Source organism: Octopus sinensis, linkage group LG15, assembly GCF_006345805.1.
Source record: "Octopus sinensis linkage group LG15, ASM634580v1, whole genome shotgun sequence".
NCBI lineage: Eukaryota > Metazoa > Mollusca > Cephalopoda > Octopoda > Octopodidae > Octopus > Octopus sinensis.
The window spans coordinates 41,803,240-41,829,659 of record NC_043011.1 but is presented as its reverse complement, the minus strand read 5'-3'; the positions used below and the strand labels follow the sequence as shown (position 1 = coordinate 41,829,659).

General features: G+C 37.9%; 1 protein-coding gene across 21 annotated transcripts in view; it reads right to left on the bottom strand.

Moving 5' to 3' along the window:
* Positions 1 to 26,420, bottom strand: part of LOC115219718 (guanine nucleotide exchange factor DBS) — a 387,397-nt gene that overhangs the window by 115,003 nt on the left and 245,974 nt on the right. For 17 of the 21 annotated variants that reach the window (XR_005002229.1, XR_005002230.1, XR_005002231.1 and 14 more), the window contains 5 exons: positions 26,058 to 26,172; positions 22,440 to 22,562; positions 20,446 to 20,637; positions 18,511 to 18,702; positions 13,538 to 13,975 (listed from right to left, as the gene is read on the bottom strand). Coding sequence is in view for 18 of the 21 variants with exons in the window: in XM_036509664.1 (XP_036365557.1) it covers positions 13,538 to 13,975; positions 18,511 to 18,702; positions 20,446 to 20,637; positions 22,440 to 22,562; positions 26,058 to 26,172 (1,060 nt within the window). In the remaining 3 variants the exon portion in view is untranslated. The remainder of the gene's footprint in view (positions 1 to 13,537; positions 13,976 to 18,510; positions 18,703 to 20,445; positions 20,638 to 22,439; positions 22,563 to 26,057; positions 26,173 to 26,420) is intronic. The other 4 variants (XM_029789908.2, XM_036509663.1, XM_029789907.2 and 1 more) reach the window with 1 other exon arrangement.

Below are 26,420 nucleotides of genomic sequence, written 5' to 3'. Positions count from 1 at the left end.
ATAACATCAGAAAAATACCTTAGGAATGAGAACCCAGGTTAAAAATTCCCCCAGGACACCTAATGAAGGTTGGAGGGTATATCAGCCAAAACGTTGTGTTAACAACAAACAAGATGAGAACAAATATCTGTCAAATGTAAATAATGTACATAATTCTTCATCTCTCAAATATAGAACTGTCAGTACATCAAGACCAAAAATAACTCAGAGCATTTTGTCCAACGTATGACCCTCTCCATCACAGATGCACACAACATAAAAGAAAATTTTTATTTTGATTTTCAGTAAAAAAATTAACATTGGTGATCACATTATTTTCTGGATGATTAATCTAATCTTTAAAGTGTTTATATTTCAAACATTTAGAAATCTGTGTTGCTATTGGTTTTTGATCTGATCATCAAGTGTCGTATTCTCAAAGGTCACAGACTGGATTTGAAACAGGCACCTTTACTTCTAAACTAACTGTTGCTATTTACATGAAGCATGGGGTTTAAGTGACTAAGGAGAGTCTGTCTCTTAGTCCAGAAATAAATGTTCCCTGTTGGAATCAAGTCTGGGCTCAAAGTACTCGACATTAAAATATGAGACACCTCATGATAACGAGAGACGAAATGAAGTGAAATGTAATGAAGACATAAATAATGAAAACATATCGACACTCTAAACATGAGATCAATGGTTTGGAAAATGGTAACGCTGACAAGAATTCATCTCAGACATCACAGGAATCCAATAAATAGCTGACCCAAAATCTCGTTAATTCTTATTAAAAATTATAATTAAGTTCTATGATAAAATATACATCCATTACTAATAATGGCTCCACAATTTCTCAGTTAACAAAGGGCTGTATGTATATATATATGTATGTATGCATATGTATGTTTATATATGTATATATATATTCATATATATATAATATATATACACACCCATACATACATATAGACACATGCATCAATACACACACAATTATATATACACATGTACATGAAGCTATGTATGTATATATGTATATATATAAATAAATATCAACAAGAATATGTGTGTTCAAATGTAGTCCCTTTCACATTCCAGCCAAGGGGGTCGAACTATAATTTTCACCCATAAATAGCCTTTCATCGTGGTGGGTAAAATGCTTAAAGTCACCGTTACATGTTCATCTTGTATTTACCCTGGAAATAAACAGAAGTAAGTTATATAAATCACGCTTTCATCGGTCGGGTACATATGTATTTTGATAAGGGAAGCTAGGGTGTGTGTAGAAGCATCTACTGCGTGCAAAGTATTAGTGGATATGCATGTAATGCGTGTGTGTGTGTGTATATATATATATATATATATATATATGACTTCATTAAAAGAATGATTTCTTTTCTTCTGAAAACTGCTGCCAAGCTCTGAATCTCAGAGTAATGGCTGTAATATAACAGTTACCCAATACCACAAAAATCATAACTCCTATTTTGTCTGATCCAGCAGCAGGTTACTCTGGAGTGTTTTGGTGTTTGATGTGTTCCTAAGACAGACTTTTTCTGGTCTGAATATTTAGCAATATCTCAAAGACTCTAATGGGATTACTGGATCAAACAAAAGAGAATTATTATATTCTATTATGGTACTGCACACTTTTTTCTGCAGTCTTTCACACCAAAGTCTCTCTCCCTCTTTCTCATATATATATTTCACATGATATTGTGATTGACCAGACTATCAGATGCTGTTATACATTGCTGATCACAATACACTTTTCACCGTGTTCATAAAGCAATCAGACCAACATTCCTCCCTGATTGGAAGGTTAGTCAGTCCCATTTACAGCCGAGTGGACTGGAGCAATGTGAAATGAAGTGTTTTGCTTAAGAACACAATATGCAGCCAGTCTTGGAATTGAAACCGTGATCTTATGGTCATGAGTTCAACACCCCTAACCATTAGGCCACATGCCTTTACACACATACACACACAAACTGGTACAATAATAATAATTTTGACCTCATGCCATTATCACATCATTGTTTTTATGTCCACTTTTCCATGCCTGCATGGGCCAGACAGAATTTGTTGAGGTGTTTTCTGTCACAAATCCTCACCTATTTTCAGAGCAAGGTCATATTTTCCCTATGGCCAGACATATTTTTCCACAGAAGACTAGAAATGAATGATACAGCTTGTAAGATGGTGATGTTTGTTTACGACTTATGTATGATGTCAAGACAAGGAGATATATACACACACACATACATATTGACTGATACAAGTAAAACATTATTCATCAATTTAACACCGGTTTCAAAGATTGAAAGATTCATGATGTTAACTTGCATTTTTTGTATTTTGTAATATCTTGGGAGGGTCATTAGGCCAATAATAAACACACACACTGGTTCAGTTTCACTTCTGTATTATTTGTCAATTTCCATTACATGAGAATGTATTTGAGGATATATATATCTATGACCAGATGAGGCCAAACTATACTTTATTATATGACTGGTCCCTCTAACCTTAGTTATATGTACATATGTGCACATATATTTGTTTGTATGTCCATTTTTCCACACTAGACAAATATATTATTGGGATATTATTTTACAGCTGGATGCCCTTCCAGTTACTAACCCTTACCAACATTTTACATTAGTGGTCACTTAATCCACATGTCTACGAAGGTTCAAAACTAGCAGACAATTTATGATAAATGACACACACACACGTTAGGTTTCTTTCAGTTTCTGACCACTAAATTCCATAACAAGACTTTGGTCAACCTGGATCTATAGTAGAAATTACCGCGCTAAGTTGTTGTGCAATGGAGTTGAACTAGAAACCATGTGACTTGGAATGAGCTTGTCAAGTACACAGCCATGTGTGACGAGCCTGAGGCAGGCTCTTGGCTAGCAGACCATCAAAGATGTTTTAACCATGACAATCTGTTAGCTCGTACAGTAGTGATGGTCAGTAGGATTAGTATATTAGTGGCTATTGCTGTTGTTTAGCCCCAGATCAGCTGTGATCACACAAATCTATAATAAAAGACAGTTCGTCCATGGCCATCCTGTTTTTTTTTCTACATGCATATTGATGGTCAATAGAATTGATAAATTGGTCATTGTCAGAAGAACTGGTACACTTGGGATGGTCAAAGAATGAAAATATGCAGAGAAAATGGAGGGATAGAGAAAATGATAGAAGGAAAGAGAAAGAAAGGAGGGGGAGAGAGAATGACAAAAGAGAGAGGGAAACAGAGAAAGAATGGTAGAAAGGAAAGAGAGAGACAGAGAACGAGAAGAGAAAAGGGAAGGGAGGCAGAGAAAATGGTAGAAGGGAGAGAGAATGATACAGAGAGAAAGTGACAGAGGAGAGAGAGAAAGTGACAGAGGAGAGAGAGAAAGTGATAGAGGAGAGAGAGAAAGTGATAGATGAGAGGAGAGAGAGAGAAAGAAAAGGAGGAAGAGGAAAGGAAAAAGAAAGAAGAATCTGGTTTTAAATGCCAAAAGTCTTTTTTTCTTTTCACCTCTTCATCGATTTTTCTGAAACTGTTTCTCTATATTTTTATCATTGGTTCCACCCAGTCTCTCAGTTCTGTAGACATGACAGGGAATGGTGAAGCTAGGGGTTAATGGGTGGGGTACCTAGAACTTTGTGGTTTATTATTAATTATGTAACAAGTTAACTTCCACTAATTACAAGTGTAGGCGTGACTGTGGAGGAAGTTTGCTTTGCAGTGACATGGTTCCAGGTTCAGTCCCACTGTGTGGCACCCTGGGCAAGTATTTTCTACTATAGCCTTGGGCCCACCAAAGCCTTGTGAATGGATTTGGTAGATGGAAACTGAAAGAAGACTGTTGCATATGTGATTGTTCCCCACCACTGCTTGACAACCGGTGCTGGTTTGTTTACATCCCGTAACTTAGCATTTTGGTAAAAGTGACCGATAGAATAAATACAAGACTTAAAAAAGGACTGGAGTTGATTCATTTGACTAAAAATTCTTCAAGGCATTGCACCAGCATGGGCAGTCTAATGACTGGTACGAGTAAAAGATACTCAATATTTTCATCGCTTTGTTTTGTTCTCAGAAGTTAATTACATTTAGTGTTTAATTAGAACTGTCAGGTTAACAGTTTTGATTTTTATATACATAAATATACATGCATGTATACACATATATACATGTGTATATATACATACTATATACGTAGGTTTATATATATATATATATATATATATATATATATATATATATATACACACACACACACACACACAGAAATAATTTATTCTCAGGCACATGATAATGCTAATACAATAGCATGAACAGGATAAACTATCCATATATTGCAGAAAAATTCGTTACCGGCCAGCCATGAGACTCGAACTCACATCCCTGTGATTACACGTCAAGTGCTTTACCTTTAAGCTAAACTGCCCAATAACAAATTGCTCTGCAATTTTAGGATTTATAAATCTAGCTGTATAAGACGCTTACGTTAAATTCAACTTAGGATGAAAGTAAACAAAGTTGGCTTTAGAAGCGTTGAGATGTAATGAAAGATACAGAAATAATTTATTCTCAGACGTAGGTTAATGCTAATACAATAGCACGAATAGGATAAACTACCCATATTTTGCAGAAAAATTCATTACCAGCCAGCCATGTATATATATAAATAAACAAAGGTACAAAATAGTGCCAGCATTGCTAGAAATAAGCACCTTTACATGGTGAGGTGCTTTTGCTTGCTCCCTCGCTTTTTCAACTCATGAAGTTAGTGCTTTGTATTGCTATTCGTGTCATTTTTGACTCTCATTTCTAGCAATGCTGATACTAATTTGTACCCTTGTTTGCCTTTAGGTTTTAATTGCTAACGGGCCACCTTCGTTTATCGTTCGTTTATTGTTTAACGTCCGTTTTCCGTGCTAGCACGGGTTGGACGGTTCAACCGGGGTCTGGGAAGCCAGGGGCTGCACCAGGCTCCAGTCTGATCTGGCAGAGTTTCTACAGCTGGATGCCCTTCCTAACGCCAACTACTCCGCGATATATTATATATGTATATAAGCATGTGTGCATATGTAGACATATAATGCATATGTGTGTATATATACATATATATTATATACACACATGTACCATATGTATAATGCATGTGTGTATGTGTGTGTATATATATATATATATGTGTGTGTGTATTTATATACATATGCATATACACAGACACATATACTATATCTGAGAGCAAACTTCTAAACATGCACATTAAAAAGAAAATATTCTCTAAACATACACAAAAACACACATACATATAGGCTCTCACACACACACTCTCTCTCTCTCTCTCTCATACACAAAAAAGACATTATTTTGAATAAAAACTGAATCATCATTTTGCAATTAAAACAAAACAAACATTGGAAAAAATGGAAAAGAAAAAAAAAACAATTCAAATTTATATAAACAAAAACCAACAAAACAAAATGAAAAAAGCAAAACAAAATAATTAAAATAAGCAAAAGCAGTGAAAACTGGGAAGAGTTAGGGTGGTGGTGGGGGGAAGCCTTTTAGTATATTCTATGGGGGTAAGACCAGCTGGAGCAAATCTCATGTGGGGGAAAGCAAAGCAAAGCAGAAGAGTAACATTTTATTGACCCTGAGAGGATGAAAGGCACAACTGACGTTAGCAGGATTTGAACTCATATGCCACTGCACCCACCTGTCTTAGGTGTCAATATTAGAAGACAATAAGAGAGCCCCTAGTTTTAATTTCTTAGAAACAGCAGCCAAATCTTCCTCCCTTCACGTCTTATCTGCTTGCTTCAGTCATTTAGACTGTGGCCATGCTGGGGCAGCGCTTTGGAGAATCTCAGTCGAATAAATCAACCTCAGTACTTTGTTTTTTTTTTTGTTTTTAAGCTTAATATTTATTTTATTGGTCTCTCTTGCTGAAACGCTAAGTTATGGGGATGTAAACACACCAACACAGGTTATGAAGTTGAGGTGGAGGACAAAGACATCACACACGTATATATATATATATATATATATATATATATATATATATATATATATATATACACACACACATATATACATGTATATATATAATATATATATATATATGCATGTATATATAACTATATATGTGTGTACATATATACACACACACATGTGTATATATATATATATGATGGGCTTCTTTCAGTTTCCATCTACCAAATCCACTCACAAGGCTTTGGTCAGCCTGAGGTTATAGTAGAAGATACTTGCCCAAGGTGCCATGCAGTGGGATTGAACCTGGAACCGTGTGGTTGGGAAGCAAGCTTCTTACCACACACACAGAGCCATGTCTGTGCTTATGGTTTTGAGTTAGATAGGAGGAGGACACAATGGACAATGTTGCAATTGTTGAAACTGAAGAACTATTTTGTTTCTGTATTTAGTTTGAAAGATTCTTGATGTGAACTCGGGTGTTGAAACATATTTTATTGCATTTTGGGAGGGTCATAATGCCAATAATATACACGCACACTGGTTATATTTCACTTCTTTATTATGTATTTGTCAGTTGACTAATTATTTAAATAATTAACTTATCAACTATTTGACTAACTGTTTAGTCAATCGGCTGGGTTTGCAAAAGTCTATTTACTGCCATTCACAAACTCATCAATGACATATCTTCTTTTAACTCCAGGTCAGCTTCAGGTTAACAAAAGGACTTTGACAAACTTCGCTGACTGAATGAGTTACTGAACAATTAACCCTTTAACATTTAAACTGCCCATATTTGGCCAAAATGAGGAGGCGCAATGGCCCAGTGGTTAGGGCAGCGGACTCGCTGTCATAGGATCGCGGTTTCGATTCCCAGACCGGGCGTTGTGAGTGTTTATTGAGCAAAAACACCTAAAGCTCCACGAGGCTCCGGCAGGGGATAGTGGTGATCCCTGCTGTACTCTTTCACCACAACTTTCTCTCACTCTTACTTCCTGTTTCTGTTGTACCTGTATTTCAAAGGGCCGGCCTTGTCCCTCTCTGTGTCACGCTGAATATCCCCGAGAACTACGTTAAGGGTACACGTGTGTGTGGAGTGCTCAGTCACTTACACGTTAATTTCACGAGCAGGCTGTTCCGTTGATTCGGATCAACCGGAACCCTCGTCGTCGTAACCGACGGAGTGCTAAAGAAGATTTGGCCAAAATATTCTATGTGTTTTAAACTCAAATGGACCAGATCCAGCTTCTCATACCTATCCAACAATATCATTCTAAAAATAAACAGCCACATCATCAAAATCTCAAAGCTACAAGATAATACTTGATTAATTAAAAATAAAGTGAATAAATAAGCATTAAATTTGACAAAGAAACGTGAATGCTAAAAGGTTAATCAAACAATAGATTGGCTAACTGGTTAAATAGTTAACCAATTGACTAATGATAATAAAAGAAGTGAAACAGAACCAGTGCATGTGACTATTATTGGCATAATGACCCTCAAAAAGAGTTGGATATATCTTGCTCTGATTTAAGTTAACTGTATTAATTGACATCTGCTATTGTTTTCACTAATTTATTTTTAAATGATTTCATGAAGCAAAAAAGAAGCAGACACACCTATGACAATTCTGCATGATGTATGAGACAAGTGGAAAGGGATGAAGATCACCACAGCCTCATTTTTCAGCCAGAATTAATAGATCAAGATAAAGCATCATCTTCAGACCAGACCAAATCTTTCTAGAATGGAGTCCATTAAAGGTACCCCAGGACCATGTAGTGATGTTAAACTGAGAAACAGATTAGATTTGCCAACCTTAATTTACTAGAATTTAGGATTGTTAAACAGAAAAGAAAAAAAAAAGACAGAAAGAAAGACAAGGGATTCTCTATATTTTATAAATATGGTTTCTAACTTTGGTACAGGGCCACATAAATAAGACAGTAGGGCCTACAAATATTAGTTGACAGCTGGTTAGGGCATTGCATCCTTCAAAAAATTCACCAGTACTATTCCTGACATAGCATGTACTCTTTTAATACTCTTTTACTTGCTTCAGTCATTTTGACTGCGGCCATGCTGGTGCATCGCCTTTAGTCGAGCAAATCGACCCCAGGACTTTTATTCTTTGTAAGCCCAGTACTTATTCTATCGGTCTCTTTTGCCAAACCGCTAAGTGACGGCGACGTCAACACACCAGCATCGGTTGTCAAGCAATGCTAGGGGGACAAACACAGATACACAAACATACACACGCATATATATATATATAAACATATATACGACGGGCTTCTTTCAGTTTTCCATCTACCAAATCCACTCACAAGGCTTTGGTCGGCCCGAGACTATAGTAGAAGACATTTGCCCAAGTTGCCACGCAGTGGGACTGAACCCGGAACTATGTGGTTGGTAAGCAAGCTACTTACCACACAGCCACTCCTGCACCTAATCTTTACTTTCCTATCTCTTTAGGTTTTATTCTCTGTACTTTAGTTATGTACTTTTCACTTTCACTGCTGTCTTTCAATACTTGACTTACATGTTTGCTTACCTCTTTTACCCATTTCCAATGACTTGAGGTGCACAATAAGCTCATTACTATCACTTCTACTAGTATTGTCATTATTAGTATTACTTCCGTTTTAGCGAAGGCAGAGGTATTGTTTTCAGTTGTATTTGTCCATGGACAAGATATCTCAAGAACCACTGGATGGATTCGGATGAAACTTTCAGAGATGTTTGGCCTCGTGACTGGCACGAACTGATTAGATCTTGGGATTGATCCGGTACCAGACAAGGATTCTGGATTATTTTTGAGATCAGTCAGGTTCATTTTTAGTGTTCTCATTTGTGAGAACAGTTGAGTCTATTTCAGATATTCTCTCATTTTAAAAATCATCTCCAGCTAATCGTTGAGAGGACATTGGTGTTGCATTATTATTATTATTATTATTATTATTATTAGAGGGGGACTTGGCTGATGTTTCTAATAGGTCAAACAAACTACCACAAAAAGGTCTCCCTCATTGGCTCATCCATATATATGTTAGACAGTAGGGCTTACCTATGTCGGCTGTTGATTATCAAGACACTGCACCCTTCAAAAACCTTCCCAAAATTCACCACCGCTACCCCTAATGTACCTCTTTATAGCTTTTTTATAGTTCACTTTTCTGTCTTTTATTCTGGCTTTCATTGTTGTCCTTCCTTACTTGACTGATATGTCTGCTTTATGTCCATTCTTCTACCCTTTTCACGTGACTGATAATGCACCTGAGCACCATATGCAATGAGATTATTATTATTATTTCCATTTCACTTCTCACAACTCTTGATTTCACTTGCTCCGGACAATTCTGTAAGAGCAGACAACAACCTGTTGTCAAAGATCTCACAGGGTCTCGCTTCACTATATTTAACAACCAAGTACCAGTCCCCAAATCCTTGCTGTCCCCCAATAAAGCAGTTTTCTGATCATCTACCCTCATGTCAATTCCAATTTCTCCAACAAATTTCTCAAACCTGGTTGTTAATGGTCCCATTGCCCCTGCAATTACTGAGATGACAATTACTCTCTTCATTGCCTACAGTCTTGCAATTTCATCTTTTAGTGGCTTGCATAGTAATTCCCTGCCATGTTATGGTACACCTATTACAGTACACCTATTGTGGTTCACCTATCAGAGTTTATTATTTAAGCGTATGTTGATTCCTCAGTGGTGTGGTTTCACATTTATAATAAAATATACCTTTCCTTTTATGCATACCTTTCCTTCTTGGGACACAAAACTCTACTTGTGAAGACCTGTTGAGGCAAGTGAAAATCGAAATCGATCAACATCAATGGAAATTGCAGCTGTGATACCAGTGCCGGTGGTACGTAAGAGAGCCATCCAAATGTGGCCATTGCCAGCGCCACCCCGACTGGCCTTGTGCCGGTGGCACGTAAAAAGCACCATCCGATCGTGGCCGTTGCCAGCCTCGCCTGGCCCCCATGCCGGTGGCACGTAAAAAGCACCATCCGATCGTGGCAGTTTGCCAGCCTTGTCTGGCACCTGTGCCGGTGGCATGTAAAAAGCACCCACTACACTCACGGAGTGGTTGGCGTTAGGAAGGGCATCCAGCAGTAGAAACATTGCCAGATCAGACTGGGTCTGGTGCAGCCTTCTGGCTTCCCAGACCCCAGTTGAACCATCCAACCCATGCTAGCATGGAAAGTGGACGCTAAACGATGATGATGATATACAAATCATAAAAATAATAAAAAAAATATACAGCACAGTACTGTTTCTACTTCATGGATTTTCACCTATCATGGGGGGGGGGATGTAACACCTGCGATAGTCGAGGGATTACTATATTTCTCATGCACTTGTACATCCCCAAGTATGGCAATATCTCTGATCTTAGTTTCCTTCATTTTATTATTATTATTATTATTATTATCATTATATACTACAAATATACAACCTAGACAAACTTAAACCCCACTCCACATTCAACAGTCACACACACACACACGTTTTACAGGGAAGGGAAAGATGTCTGAAGATGTAGACTGTGAGTCTTAAGAAGAGTAGGAACATACAAACAAAACAAGGATTGCTGTATTTTCACTAAAAGACAGGATGGCCATGACAGGAACATGAGTGACTATGGCTCTCTTGAATCAGATGCAAAACCAAAACAACAACAACTTTATATTGAATAACAACAACAAAACAAAACCTCAGCAAAACGGTAATTCTGGAACATTGTGATGTTGAGTCATTTGTTTCTTAACATATACGGGCCAAGACTGGAAGGCAATGCGATTTGAACTCAGAACCTAAACAATAAAAGTGAATAATAAAGCAAAGTATTCTATTCTCAGTTGTTCTTAAATATCATCCATTACCAAAGGCTTTTTAAATAATAATAATAATAATAATCTTTTCTGTTATAGGCACAAGTCCTGAAATTTTGTAGGGGGGGGACTAGGTGATTACATCAAACTCAAAACTCGACTGGTACTTAACTGATCAACCCCGAAATGATGAAAGGTAAAGTCAACCTCTACGGAATTTGAACTCAGAACATAAAGATGGACAAAATGCTAAGCAGCATTTTGCCAAGCATGCTAATGACTCAGCTAGCTTGCTGCCTTAATAATGATGATGATGATAATAATAATAATAATAATAATAATGATAATTTTTGGTACAAGGGCAGCTTGGTGGAGGTGGGCACGAGTCGATTACGCTGACCCCAGTGTTCAACTGGTACTTATTTTATTGACCCCAAAAGGATGAAAGGCAAAGTCTGGTTGTTAATGGTCCCAGAACGTAGCAAAAGGCGAAATACTGCTAAGCACTTTATCCAGTGTGCTAACAACTCTGCCAGCTTGCTGCCTTGATGATGATGATAATAATAATAATAATAATAATAATAATAATACTGCCAGCCTCGTCTGGCACCTGTGTTGGTGGCACATAAAAAACACCATTCGAGCGTGGCCGTCTGCCAGCCTCGTCTGGCACCTGTGTCGGTGGCACATAAAAAACACCATCCGAGCGTGGCCGTCTGCCAGCCTCGTCTGGCACCTGTGTCGGTGGCACATAAAATCACCCACTACACTCTCGGAGTGGTTGGCGTTAGGAAGGGCATCCAGCTGTAGAAACACTGCCAGATCTGACTGGCCTGGTGTAGCCTTCGGGCTTGCCAGACCCCAGTTGAACCGTCCAACCCATGCTAGCATGGAAAGCGGACGTTAAACGATGATGATGATGATGATGATAATAATGATAATAATAATCCTTTCTATTAAAGGCACAAGACCTGAAATTTGGGGAAGGAGATAGTCAACTACATCGACCCCAGGGTTTCACTGGTACTTAATTTATTGACGCCCGAAAGGATGAAAGGTAAAGTCAACCTCAGTGGAATTTGAACTCAGAATGTAGCAACAGACGAAATACTGCTAAGCATTTCGCCCAATGTGTTAACGATTCTGCCAGCTCACTGCCTAATAATAATAATAATAATAAATAATTCTTTCTACTAGGCGCAAGGCCTGGAATTTTGTGGGCAGAGACAATTACATCAATCCAGTGCTTGACTGGTGCTTATTTTATCCACCCAAAAAGGATTATGTCTCACATGCTAACAATTTTAATATTAATAACAGTTCCCAATTTTGGCAGAGGGCTAGCAGTTTTCAAAAGCACGGGGAATGCAACTATATTGACCCTAGTACTTGACTGGAAGTTATTTCATTGACCCCCGCCAAAAGGATGAAAGACAAAATTTGAGCAACAAACATAAAAATAAATGGACAAAATACTGCTAAGCTTATGTCCAGTGTGTTAACAGTTCCACCAGTCCATCACCAATAATAATAATAATAATAATAATAATAATAATGTTCAAAGTTTTGGCACAAGCCATCAATTTTGGTGGGATGGGATTACTCCATACCATTGATCTCGGTGCTTAGCTGGGACTTTATTTTATCAACCCCAAAAGGATTTAAACTCTTAACATAAAGATCCACATGTAATACGACCAGGCATTTCTCTGATGCTCTGATAGTTCTGCCAAGACAGATAAATACAAAGGGTGACACTTGGAGGGAGAAGGTAAGAGTCGATAAAATCAATCCCACAATATTTAACTGGTATTTATTTCATTGACCCAGGAAGGATGGCAGATAAAGCCAAACCTGACAGAATTTGAACATCAAAACAATGAAGCAGAACATCCTAAGGCATTGAATTAGGAGCTCAGAAGATTTTTCTCAGGTGATTTGTCTCAGGTGAGTTGCACCTGATATGGAAGACTAGGGGAGGGAAGGATAAATATGCCCAGATGATAATGGAAGAAAGTGAGGAAGAAAAACACATATATATTCCTCACCTGCAGACTTGCCCCCTTTCAATACCTCCCTCACTCCCCCACCATCAATGTGCAACAAAGATAATGTGAAGGACAGCAGAATGTTAGTTTATAAATGAGTGTGACAGGAGAATGACTGAAGCTCAAGATAGGCTGGGCCACAGTTAAATGAAAGGAAAATGAGGAAGAGGGGGAGGAAAGCTTAAATGACAATGCAAATGACGATGAAAATGACAATGATGACGACAAGGATCAAAAAAGCTTAAGGTTTAGCCAAAAGTGTGAGTGGCGAAAATATGTGACGTGAAAAACAGAAAGCTTCGTATTACAATGGAATTTGCAACGAGGAGAACATGAAGAATGGCAGAATGTTAGGTTTTTATAAATATTGAATGTAAATTGAGAACGACAGAAGCTGGAGAGTTAAGCCAGGTTGTGGTTATGTGAAAGGACAAAAAAAAACAAAAAAAAAAAAAAAACAATGATGACGAAGAGGACGACAAGGAGGAGGAGGAGGAAGAGGAATTTTTATATGATGGTACAACAACTACAACAACGATGGTGAACAAGAACAAAGCTGAGGTTTAGCCGATAAGAAAAGTGAAAAGGAGGAGTGACAACAGCAACAGAAAGCTATCTCCACAATGGAATCATAGTTCCTACCCTGACTGACATCTCTAGTCTTGAAGAAGAAGAAGAAGCTGGTGTTCGAGCACTCTTTGCTGTTGCCCGTTCCACTTGTCCGGCAGAGCAACGGTATTCGTCACGAGACAAGCTCGCTACACAGACTGAGCCAAGAGTAGAAGAAGAAGAACGAGAAGAATAAGAAGAATAAGAAGAAGAAGCAGAAGATGATGATGATGAAGGCGGTGGTTGCACTTTGACATTAGCAGAAGTATTCGGAAGTTGACGAGATGACCCGGAGGATTTAGCGCCACCCCGAACAGGATTTCCTGCAGAAACAGAACGCTTCACCATCTTTGGTTGGGTGGATTGGGCAGGATTCATCGGATTGCTAGTTACCTTCTGCAGGCTTCCAAGACGTTTCTCACACATTCCTTTCACTTCTTCTTTCCGTTTAAGCAGATCTTGTACAATTCCCTGAAGAGAGAAAGAATGAAAGACAAAAAAAAAAAGAAAAGAAAATAAGTTTCATTCAAATGGAAGAGATTCAAACACCAGAATCCCAAATTATATTTATTTATCTGTCTCTCTATCTATATACACATACATACATTTATATTGGGTCATCCCATAAATAATGCAGTTTTTCAATTGCAGGAACTAAAAGTTGGAGTGGGATGGGATAAACTGCATGCATCAACTTGCTATAAAAGCAGGTAGTAATTTTACCTTACCCTTATTCTTAGTGCAAGTTTTGAAGAGTGTAGTTCAATTTTAACAGTTATTTTTTGAAAGCTATAATAGAAGTGACAAAGGAGCATATTCGGCATATTTTGCTTTATGAGTTCAATAAATGCAACAATGCAATGGAGGGTGCAAGGAATATTAATGCAGTATATAAGGGACTGGACAATAAGTGTAAGCCAGTGTCAACAGTGGTTCCAGAAATTCTGAGCCGGAAATTATAGTCTAGAAGACAAGCCTCATCCTAGAAGATCTGTAGAGCTTGATGAAGACATCCTGCAAATCCTTGTGGAACAAAATCACATCATAACTGTTGAAGAACTAGCAGAGAAGCTTGGATTTGGTCATTCAACCAGCCATTCAAGTCAGTGCTAGAAGAAAAATGACCATCTTTGGTTTCGAAACGAAAGGTGTTCTTCCACCATGCATTTTGGGAGAAAAAACCCTGCGTCCACATACTCCCTCCACAACACTGATATCAAGAAATCCTCTTGCGAGCGTGACCTAGGCATCACTGTCAGCAGTGATTTGCGTTGGACAAAGCATATCTCTAAAATTGTCAAGAAGGCCGAGGGTGTCTTGGCATCACTCAGCAAGACTTTTGTTAGCCGCTCTCCAGCCATCTATTTAAAACTGTATACAGCTATGGTACGACCACACTTGGAATTCGCATCATCAGTTTGGAATCCCTATCTTGCTCAGAACATTGACCTCCTGGAATCTGTCCAGAGACGTGCAACCAAACGCATACCCTCCATCAGACACCTACCATATTCTGAGCGCCTTGTTTCCCTGGGCATGGATTCACTGAAGCTCCGGCGTCTGGCGACGGACTTGGTAAACACCCACAAGGTTATCAACCACCTCACCAACAACAACACTGAACACCTTTTTGATCTCCATGTGTCTAACACACGTGGACATGCCTACAAAGTCAGAAAACAGCACAGCTCCCATGACTTTCGGAAACATTTTTTCACGCTCAGGGTTGCTGAAGCGTGGAATAAACTGCCTGCATCAGTTGTTGACTGCCATGACACTGCATCCTTTAAGGCCCTCATGCTTCCCGAAATCCGTCGAAACTACACCTGATTATATATATACTTTAGATGAGTTGTAGTGCACCTGAGCACTGTACACAATTATTATTATTATTATTATTATTATCATCAGCGAGAATGACATTCTAAAAGCTGGAGCAGTTTCAATGGGAAACGATGCCCCACTCACCATATTTGCTTTGCATTGCCCCATCTAATTATCATTTATTCCGCAGTCTTGAAAATCATTTGGATGGAAGAAAAATGAATTCTGTAGACAAAGTCAGAACAGTACTGGAGGAATATTTTTCATTACGGACAAGTGAATTTTGGAAGAGGGGCATTGCAAGTCTTCCAGAGAGATAGAAGAGCCTTGTAGAAAATGAAGGAGAGTATATTTTAGATTAAAAAAGAATTTTGTTTATCTTAATTTAAAAAAATAAATGAAGTATAAAAAAACTGCATAATTTATGGGATGACCCAATACATACACACAAGCATATATCATCATTATCATCAACATCATCATCATTTAACGTCTGTTTTTCATGCTAGCATGGTTTGTACGGTTTGACTGGGGGTTTGGGAAGCCAGGAGGCTGCACCAGGCTCCAGTCCAATCTGGCAGTGTTTCTACAGCTGGATGTCCTTCCTAATGCCAACCAGGATGAAGACACCTTTTGGTCACGAATGACCATGGGATTGCACCTGGAAAGATCTCAGAGGCACAAGTCTGGGCAAGCGTGTTTGTGGAAGACCTGCAGTGATCCATGTATGCCAGGCTCCCTTCACCGTGCCACTGATGTTATCCAAGGCAAAGGCTGATACAGCTTGGCACCAGTGATGTTGCAACTCATTTCTACAGCTGAGTGAACTGGAGCAATGTGAAATAAAGTGTCTTGCTCAAGAACACAACACATAGCCCAGTCCAGGAATCAAACTCACAACCTCATGATTGTGAGCCTGACACTCTAACCACTGAGCCATGTACCTTCACATTATATATATGGTGGCTACCCCCTCGTTATCAAGTATGGCCATTGCACGAAGCTTAATCAATGTTGTTATTGTGCAATGCCTGTGCAAGAAGATATTGTTTAAAGTGAGGAAAGGCTGTGCACTGAGTCAATCCCACTCACTAAGCAACAGCAGCCATAATCCGAAAAGAAGAACATGTCAACATTATCGGTAACCACTGAGCCGCAGGTTTTATGTCGGAGTTATCCCAGTTACCTGAGTTGCCTTCTCCTAGAAGGATGCCCTGACAAAGGCTAGGAGTCCTTCACTCCCAATGGTTTAACTGCGCGATCGGGTATTCAATCCGATTATTTCTATGTCCCCGCGCATGATACAGCTTTAAGACATTTATTGGATGGCCGTTGACTCTCAAGAGTTCCTCCGCCCTTTGATGGGTTTTGTTTTTCATCCCGCAGGGTGACCAATAAACACTACACACACAGTCACTCATTTTCACTACATACACACATGTATGTAGGTAAAGGTGTGGCTGTGAGGTTAAGAAGCTTGCTTCCCAACCATATGTTCTCAGGTTCAGTCCCATGGTGTGGCATTTTGGGCAAATATCTTCTACTATAACCCCAGGCCAACTAAACCGTTGTAATGAATGGATTTGGTACATGGAAACTGAAAGAAATGCATGTGTCGGTGTGTGTGTGTTTGTGTGTGTACCTTTGTCATGAGATCATGTAATGGTTGTAAACAAATGGCACTGCCATATAGGCGGTGTTGTTCATTTCCAGTTGCCCATGAAAGAGAAAAAAAAACCTTATCCAATCATAGGGAAATATTAACCTTATTTGGAAACAGGCAAGGTTGATGACAGGAAGAGCTTCCAGTCATAGAAAATTTGCCTCAACAAATTCTGTGTCTGACCCATGCAAGCATGAAGAAGTGGACATTAAAACATTGGTGATGTATCTAAACCAGTCTGTCTGTTTGTTTCCGTAGCTTTTAGCTTTGACTTGTTCCACTCATTAGACTATGGTCATGCTGGAGCACTGCTTTAAAGAATTTAACTTGAATGAATCGACTGCAGCATTTATATTTTTGAGCTTAATATTTATCTAATTGGTCTCTTTTGCCAAACTGCTAAGTTACGGGGATATAAACATACAACACCAGTTGTCAAGCAGTGATGGGAAACAAACACAGGTACAAAGACACACAGAGACATGAAGGGCTTCTTTCAGTTTCCATCTACTAAATCCACTCCCAAGGCTTTGCTCAACCCGATCCTATAACAGAAGATACTTGCCCAAGGTGCCACTCAGTGGGATTGAACCCAGAACCATGTGACTAGGAAGCAAACTTCTTACCATACAGCCATACCCACACCTATACCACACACACATGCGTATCATAATCAATGTTCTTATCATATATTTAAGAAGCATATTTTCATTTTTACTATGAAAATAGATTTCACAGAAGTTAAACATAAAATTCTCAGAAAACAGAAAGCCAGAAAGAACCAACTTTCCTTAACATCCATTCTCTGAATTTCCTTATTCAACCCTGGCTGATAAATGATTCCAACATCAGTCATGATTTTTATTCTATAAGTACCATATTGGGTGTTCTGAGCATACACACAAAACTAAAGGATTTTGAAGAATTATATTTGCTGCCTTGCTGCTATGTCCTTACAAGAGATGTTGTTATAAGGCAGGCCCTAGAATATTTCCATAAGGAAAGCTCTTCACATGATGCACTTTGTTAGTGAAGTAATAGAGTAGAGACTGAAATGATTCAGCCATGCAATAGGATGGTCACTCAATTGTCACTCAGTAGTGCCAGTAGTCTGCTAAGACTTCCCTAAACACTTGATCTTCAGTTTAATGTTAAATTCTTTTTATTTATAACTGAACATAAAAACTCTGTGTGTGTCTTTATTTATATATATATATATATATATATATATATATTGTTTGTATTTCTGCTATATATAGAAGGGTCACTCAATATAGTTAAAACATTTATTTTTACATGGAAAATGTTGTCAGTGATTTTGGATTTTCAACATTTTTTTATAGGCTTTGCTAAATTTTCTGACAACACTTATGACAGGTAAAACTTCAAAATCACCACCAACCTTTCCCTTGTCTATATATATATATATATATATAAACCCATAATACAGTGTTACTGTAGCCATCTTATACAAAGTTGTCTGTAGACATTTTTATAAATAAATGGAAGAATATCTTACTTTCATATCTGAATTCATTATACCCTCAAAGAGTGTCCGGAACTCTTTTGGATTACTTAAGTTGAGATTCTGGGCTGAGTGTAAAAACTCCCTGATCTCGTAAGCAGCTTTCTCTGCTCCTCCTTGAGTATGAAATTTTTCAATTTGTTGATCAGCTAATAAGTCGAGACCTCGGTTACACCACTTATTGGCCTGAAATTAAACAACAAATCACAAACGACCACATTATTTATCATCATATATCACTATAATTTTTAATATAGTTCTTCTTTATTTATATTTGGTTTTACATTATTAGAGCAAATAATTTGTTTGCTGAAGTTATAAAACATGAGCCATGAACTCTTGTTGAGTTCATTAGTTCAGGATACCTTTGCCTGAGGAGACACAAAGATGTCAAAAAAACAAAGTGTGTGAAAGTCCCTTTACATTGAGAAATTGAATGTGCTATGAACACACACCGTTTATAAAGAAGGTGTTTTAACTGCAGCAGTAGTTAACATATTCATGTCTGAATCTGCCGAAATGTACTAAGAATGAATAAGCAAGTCATTACTGTATTATTAGAACAGTTGGTCATTTTTACTTGTAGGGTATGGCAGAAGGAGCAGTGTCCATGGTATTTGTAGTCTTTCCAAGATTGACAAGAGTGATGCCATTAAAGTCTCTCTTTAATCTTTGTAGGTCAACACTTGCAGAAAAAGAGAAGGAATTCCAGAAAGAAGATGTTTCAGGAAGGAAGGAATTGGTGTTGTGGTTAGTGTAGGACATGGAGGGATTGGACATCATAAAGATGATCACAGAACAGATAAATGTGTGCTCTTCAGATCTGTATCTTTAGATATGTCTTACCTCTGTCTAGTTGAGAAAATTATGTTGAATGTCAGAGTGTAGTTTTGTAAGATACTTTTAATCCTGTTGAGGGTTAATCAACTTCTTTAGTGCCATGAGAAAATACGTTAAGTACACTTAAGTGGTTGGTGATAGCAAGGATATCCATCTAGCCAGAGAAATCAAGCCAAATGACACATATGAGTACCAACCTATGGGAGCCATCGCTCCTAATAAAAAAATGACTCAGATTAGATCCATTCACCTCATGGCAGCACGGAGAGCAAACTAGATAATGAGGATAACTAAAAAGCTTGATTTTAATTAAAATTTCTAAGCTCTCCACCTCAGGTATATTAGGGATTACTTCTCTAAATTAACCAATTTGGTACCTAGTCAGGTAAAAATTGTCCTTGGATCTTTGATAACTTCCTGTTTTAAAGTCATCTAAAAGTAAAAACTTTGATCAAAATATTCATTTATTCTCCAAACACCAGCTCAATAATAACAAATTTATTTTTATAAATTCTCCGTTATTTTTAAACTTAACTGAAACAAAGGTAGTGTTTTTCTACAGAAATACAGCAAAAGGAGAGTTAAAAAGATCTAAATTTCATGCTAATTTCACGATAATTTTTGTTCCAAACACTAGTTTTTATAATGACAAAATTATTTTATTAAATTCATTATTTTCAAAATTAATTCCAACAAGAAATATGGTAATAAAAGGGTTCAGATTGATTTTGAATTCCAGACTATTCAATATGCATTTGGTTTTTGAAGTCAAAGACTGCAAGTTGAAGTGGGATGATGGCACTATGGCTTACCCCTTTAGTGTTCAGATTACTCGGTTAAATGTAATACTTTTTCACTCAAATTGTTTTGAATTAATCATGCATTATCTTATAGCTTTGAGGTTTCAATGATGTGATTGCTTATTTTTAGAATGTCAATGTAGGTTAGGTGTGAGAGGCTAGATATGGCCAGTTTGAATATAAAATATGTAGAATATATTGGACCGGATTTGGCCAGTTTAAACACTAAAGGGTTAATGGCAGTGTTGATAGGATTATGGCCAAAGAGCAAAAGTGCAAGGATACTTACACGCTCAATTCTATCGTGTAGATCACGAGCCTTATATAGTATGTCTCTCCTCTGTTTTAACATTCGCTTATATCGATCTCGGATACGTTGAAGCTCAATGTATTTTGGTTGGATGCTGTCTATTGCATAGTGGTCGTCCCTAATAAGCTGTTCCCCGGTGCGGCATAACCGATCTGTTGTCTCAAAGTTTTTCTGGAAGAAGCAATAAAAGAATAAATACATAATTATGCACACCCATACATAGACATACCAATACATACACACACACACACACACATATATATATACACACACACCCATACACACACATATACACACACCCATTCACACACATACACATACACACACACACACACACATGTATTAATAAATAACTTTTAACATTTCATTTGTTGTCAATGGATTTTGGTCAGAAATACCTTCTGTTAGAAATGTAAATAAAGTTGTTGTTGCTGTTGTGTGTGTGAGTATATATACTCACACACAGAAAATGAGAAGCTATTCATCGTTTATATATGTTAGTTAGTTAGTTAGTTAGTTAGTTAATTTGGCTCAAAAGCAAATAGCAAGGCCATGTAGGGGGACATGGAGTTAAGTACAGGGTGGTGTTCATGTAAAGAGTTCAGGCCACTTGAGGTCCAGGGAGGCTTTGAACAAAGCGGTCGTCGGCATCTTCACCATCTCGTCTGGCAGCTTGTTCCACGGATCCGCAACCCGGACGGAGAAAGCTCCTCTCCTTCGACTGAGATGAAATCGTCGCAGGTAGAGCTTTTCGGAATGACCCCGCAGCCGACGCTCCGGAGCAGGAGTGAAGAACAGCTCTTTCGAGAGGTTACACTTCCCGCTTATGATGTTGTGGGCGAGAATGAGATCACCACGGCGGCGGCGTTTTTCAAGAGAATAAAGGTCGAGCGTCCTCAGCCTTTCTTCATAGGACAAATTTTTGAGACCATGAACCAGGCGGGTAGCCAGCCTCTGGACTCTTTCGGGGTGCTGTATGTCTTTGAGGAGATAAGGAGAAGAGGCTTGAATCCCATACTCCAATATGGGTCTCACCAGCGTGACATAGAGTGGCAGGAATATGGCTGCTGTGAGCACTCCGAATGACCGTCAAATCAAAAACAGAATTCCGCGCGCTTTGTTGGCAGCATGGACGCACTGGGCCGAAGGCGAAAAGGAGGAATCCACCAAGATACCCAGGTCCTTTACCTGATCGGTCCTCTCCAGCAGCAGACGACCCGGCTCGAAATCAAGTTGAGTTGTAGGAGTAGAGCCGACAGGCAGATGACAGCACTTTGACACGTTCAGACACAGGTCCCAATCGTTAGACCACTTCCAAATTTGGTGGAGGCATCGACGAAGATCCTCTATACTACCGCGAGGAGCGACCAGTTTGATATCGTCGGCAAATAGAAGGGTGTGTTGCGTGAGGTCGTTGGGCAAGTCATTTATGAAGACTAAGAACAACAAGGGCCCAAGCACTGAACCTTGAGGCACGCCACTGCTCGCACTGGAGACGTCGGACCGCGAACCATATATATTCATTTGTAAAATGAATAAATAATCCAACCATTATAATATCCGTAAGTTGATGAACAAACCAAATTTGTTTCTCCGTTTTCTTATTTGTATTATATATATATATATATATATGGAGAGAGAGAGAGAGAGAGAGAGAGAGAGAGAGAGAGAGATTACTGCTTATTAGCTGAAGATGAATGACAAACACTCTCCTCAGATACATAAAGAGAAATGTAGTCACATAAAGAGAGAGAGAATGAGACAAAAACATTAAATCAGCCATGCCAAATAGGCAGTGCCAAAACAGCTATGCCAAAATGTCTCAAACCCTTGGAGAAGAATAAAAAATATCAACTGAGAATACTGTAAATACCCAAAATGCCCAGAGCTGCACTTGGAAGGGTAGTAAGAGCATAAAAATAGAAATATGGGAACAAAAAACAAAAAGAAAGAAAAAAGATATAATCATCTACCTTTGCTTTTTTCTCAAATTCTTCAAAATCTCCAAAAAGTCCGTCCAGCTGCAGAGAGGATTCTCCTATGTTTGACATAGAAGATTCTAAAAACTCTAGGTTACGTTCCGAAGCATATTGGATCTGGAATAAAAGAGAAATTTGTGGACTTAAGAAAATGTTAGAGATATAGTTATATAGAAATATTTATGTTTATGTATAAACATGCCCCAGAATGGCCACAGCCCCCTGCAACTAATAGAAGAATATACCAAATATTCAACACATAGTGCAGGAGTAGCTGTGTGGTAAGTAGCTTGCTTACCAACCACATGATCCTGGGTTCAGTCCCACTGCATGGCACCTTGGGCAAGTGTCTTCTACTATAGCCTCGGGCCGACCAAAGCCTTGTGAATGGATTTAGTAGATGGAAACTGGAAGAAGCCCATCGTATATGTGTGTGTATATATATATATGTTTGTGTATCTGTGTTTGTCCCCCCCAACATTGCTTGACAACCGATGCTGGTGTGTTTACATCCCCGTAACTTAGTGGTTCAGTAAAAGAGACCGACAGAATAAGTACTAAGCTGACAAAGAATAAGTCCCGGGGTCGATTTGCTCGACTAAAGGCGGTGCTCCAGCATGGCTGAAGTCAAATGACTGAAACAAGTAAAAGAATAAAAGAACATATTTAATGATATCCAATAAGAAACAAGTGTGTGTGTGTGTGTGGTGTGTGTGTGTGTGTGTGTGTGCGCGCGTGCTGAATAACTATATTTATTTGTAAGCATATTTAAGTGCAAACGTGTTCGTATGTGAATTTATATTTGCACATAAACAGGTTCATTCATAAATATACCTAATTATAAAGAAGCACACACACACACACACACACATGCAAGAAGCTTTGGACATGGATGTAGAATCAAAAAATGCCATTTACAATGAGAAGAACAAGGAGATGGCAATCAACTGTGAAGATGGATCAATCACTGAACATGTGTGTGTGTGTGTGTGTGTGTGTGTGTGTGTATGTGTGTGCGTGTGTATGTGTGTAATATACAAATAGTAATATATGTTAATTTATTAAAATATATCTCAAAATGAACAAGTTTGATAAATATAAGATGAATTTATTTTCAAATGTATTTATTTCTCTGAAATCACCATCAAAACTGCCAATGACAATGGCTAAAATATGAGAAGTCATTAAAAAAAAAAAATAATGACAACATCTTCGATAACACACAGACACACACATAAAGAACATCGGTGCTTTATTATTAAACAGTTTGTACAAGAATATTTGTCTCAGTTCTCGACCAATCATCATTTATTCATAACTGCAAATGGACAGTGTCTGACAAGTTAATACCAAGTGATCTCCCTTGAATACCAAATCAAAAGCAAGTTAAATGAAGCAAAACCACCGCCGCCGTCGCCGCCATCATCACTATCGCCACCATGTGACAAGCAGCCATCTTGCCTTCCACTACTGTTGTTTAAAAGCAATCAATATTTATATTTGCGGACAGAGAAAATGTCGGCCATAGCAGCATGCCTAACAAGCTTTACTGTAAACCTGTTCACTAATTCATCGTTGGAATAAGCTGGAATTGGAAAAATATCATGGGGCTGATGGTAAATTTGATATTTAGTGCCAGATGCATTTTTTGGAAAAAAAAAAAAAAAAATTTTTACCAGTAGTGATATATAACCTAATGAAGGAGCCCCCTATGTGGTCAGTTAATTGATCTAGAAATAACAGCTAAATCTCCCTCAACTGACATTCTACAGTATGAAGTAAAAATTTTTAAAAATTATAGACACATTTGATAATGTAGTCTTAGATATGCTATGTCTGAATAAAAGATAGAATGAACACTGATGGAATTTCCTTTGATCGTAGATGGATGTGCCAGATTTTGGCTAATTCAACAGCAACAGCAATAATCTGTGATGCAAGTCTAGGAGAGATTGTCAATGCAGTTAGTTACTAAAGCTGAACAGGCTGAAACCTAAGGCTACAACATCTAGGGGCTGTCAGAGACCTTTTAAAAGGGGCCTTGCTACTGGGACATCCTACAGATTCTCTTATATTTCATCTTTTACTGGTTTCCCTCATTAGACTGTGGCCATGCTGGAGCACTGCCCTAAAGAGTTTTAATAAATGAATTGACCTTAGTAGTTACTTTTTTTAAAGTCTGGTACTTATTCTATCATTCGCCTTTTGCTGAACTGCTAAGTTACAGGGGATGTAAATACAACAACAATAGTTGTCAAGCAGTGGTCAGAGACAAACACAAAGCTACATACATACGTACATACATATGCACATACATACGTACGTACGTATGTACATACATACATACATACATACATACATACATATATATATATATAATAGGTTTCTTTCAGTTTCTGTTGACCAAATCCATTCACAAGGCTTTGGTCAGCCTGAGGTTATTGTAGAAGACACTTGTCCAAGGTGCCATGCCGTGGGACTGCACCCAGAACCTTGTTGTTGGGAAGTAAACTTCAGAGTTATGGTGGCCCCACTTTATCTAAATATGGTAGTGGTTACTTGAAGTAGCAGCTGAATCTCCCTCAAACCACTGCTGTTTTATAAAATGAAGGACATGTTATAACTAGTTCATGTGAAAACTAGCAGACTGAATGTGGTATGGAGAAAATGAATTGATAAAACATAAAATATGGATTATTATTATTATTTTCCCCCACCCATAAGTAGCAGCATCATTAGTTACATCATGTGGTGTTTGTTCTAGTTATTCACATTCTGAGTTCAAATCCTGCTCGGTTGTCTTCACTCATCATCTTTCCAGGGCTGGTGAAATACTGTGGGCAACATGGTCCTGTGTTTCCTTTATCCAAAATCTGTGGCCTTCTGCCTTATAGAAAGTTTTATATTTCTGCTTTTCACAACATGAGTTTAAGTATTATGCTTTTAAAGACTTTGACTATGGAAGGACATCGAGAACATAATTGAAATCTTTAACAATGAAACATAGCTGAGGGTTTCTCTATCTGTAGCCTTAACTATGGAAGGACATCAAAGGCATAAGTGAAATTTTTAGTAAAATGAAACAACTTCAAGGGTTTCCTTGACTTTAACTATGGAACATTAAGACATAATTGAAATGTCGATCCCTTCAAAATTTTATTACTTTTAACTGTGGAAAGCAGTTTTATATATATGAATCTATCTTTTGTTGAGGAATGCCATGTTGGAATCTTTGTTATGTTGACGTATGTCAAGTTTAATGAGGGAATGTGACTTGCAGAAAATGCCAATTCTATTTTTTTTGGTAGAAATTTAGCATCATTACTGGAATGACCATGAAATTTAATTTTGTAGTGAAATATTTAAAATACTAAAACAATGGAAATTTATAAAATTATGAACCAAAACAAGAAAAAGTTTATAACAAATGGAATTTCTATGGATGCACACACACACACACACACACACACACACAATCAGCAATAAACACACATAAATAGTAATAAATATACACACAAGCAATAACACTCAGATAGATGCAAGTATATATACACATACAAGCACCAACACACACAAATATTTATAATAAGAATAAAAAAAAAAAAAACTTACAAGTTTAAATTCCTCCTCAAATTGCCGTAATTGTAAACACTGACGAAGTTTATTCTCATGTCGTCCCCAGAACATTTCAAACTGGAGTTTATTCTGTTCTAGTTTAGTTAGTAACCTAGTAAAAAAAAAAAAGCAACAATAACACAGACCAATTAAGCAAATTAGTCAAGTTAATTAATTAATTAAATGAGACAATGGCGACCTTAGTTTAGTTTGACCAGTCCAGCCAAGCCAAGTGTGACAATGTTCTTGTCACCGTCGTTGTTGACACCACCGTCGTCTTTGTCCTCGTTCTCACCATTGTTGTTGTTGTTGTTGTTTGTATCGCTTATCTGATATTTTCCTCTTCATTTCATTTTTTAT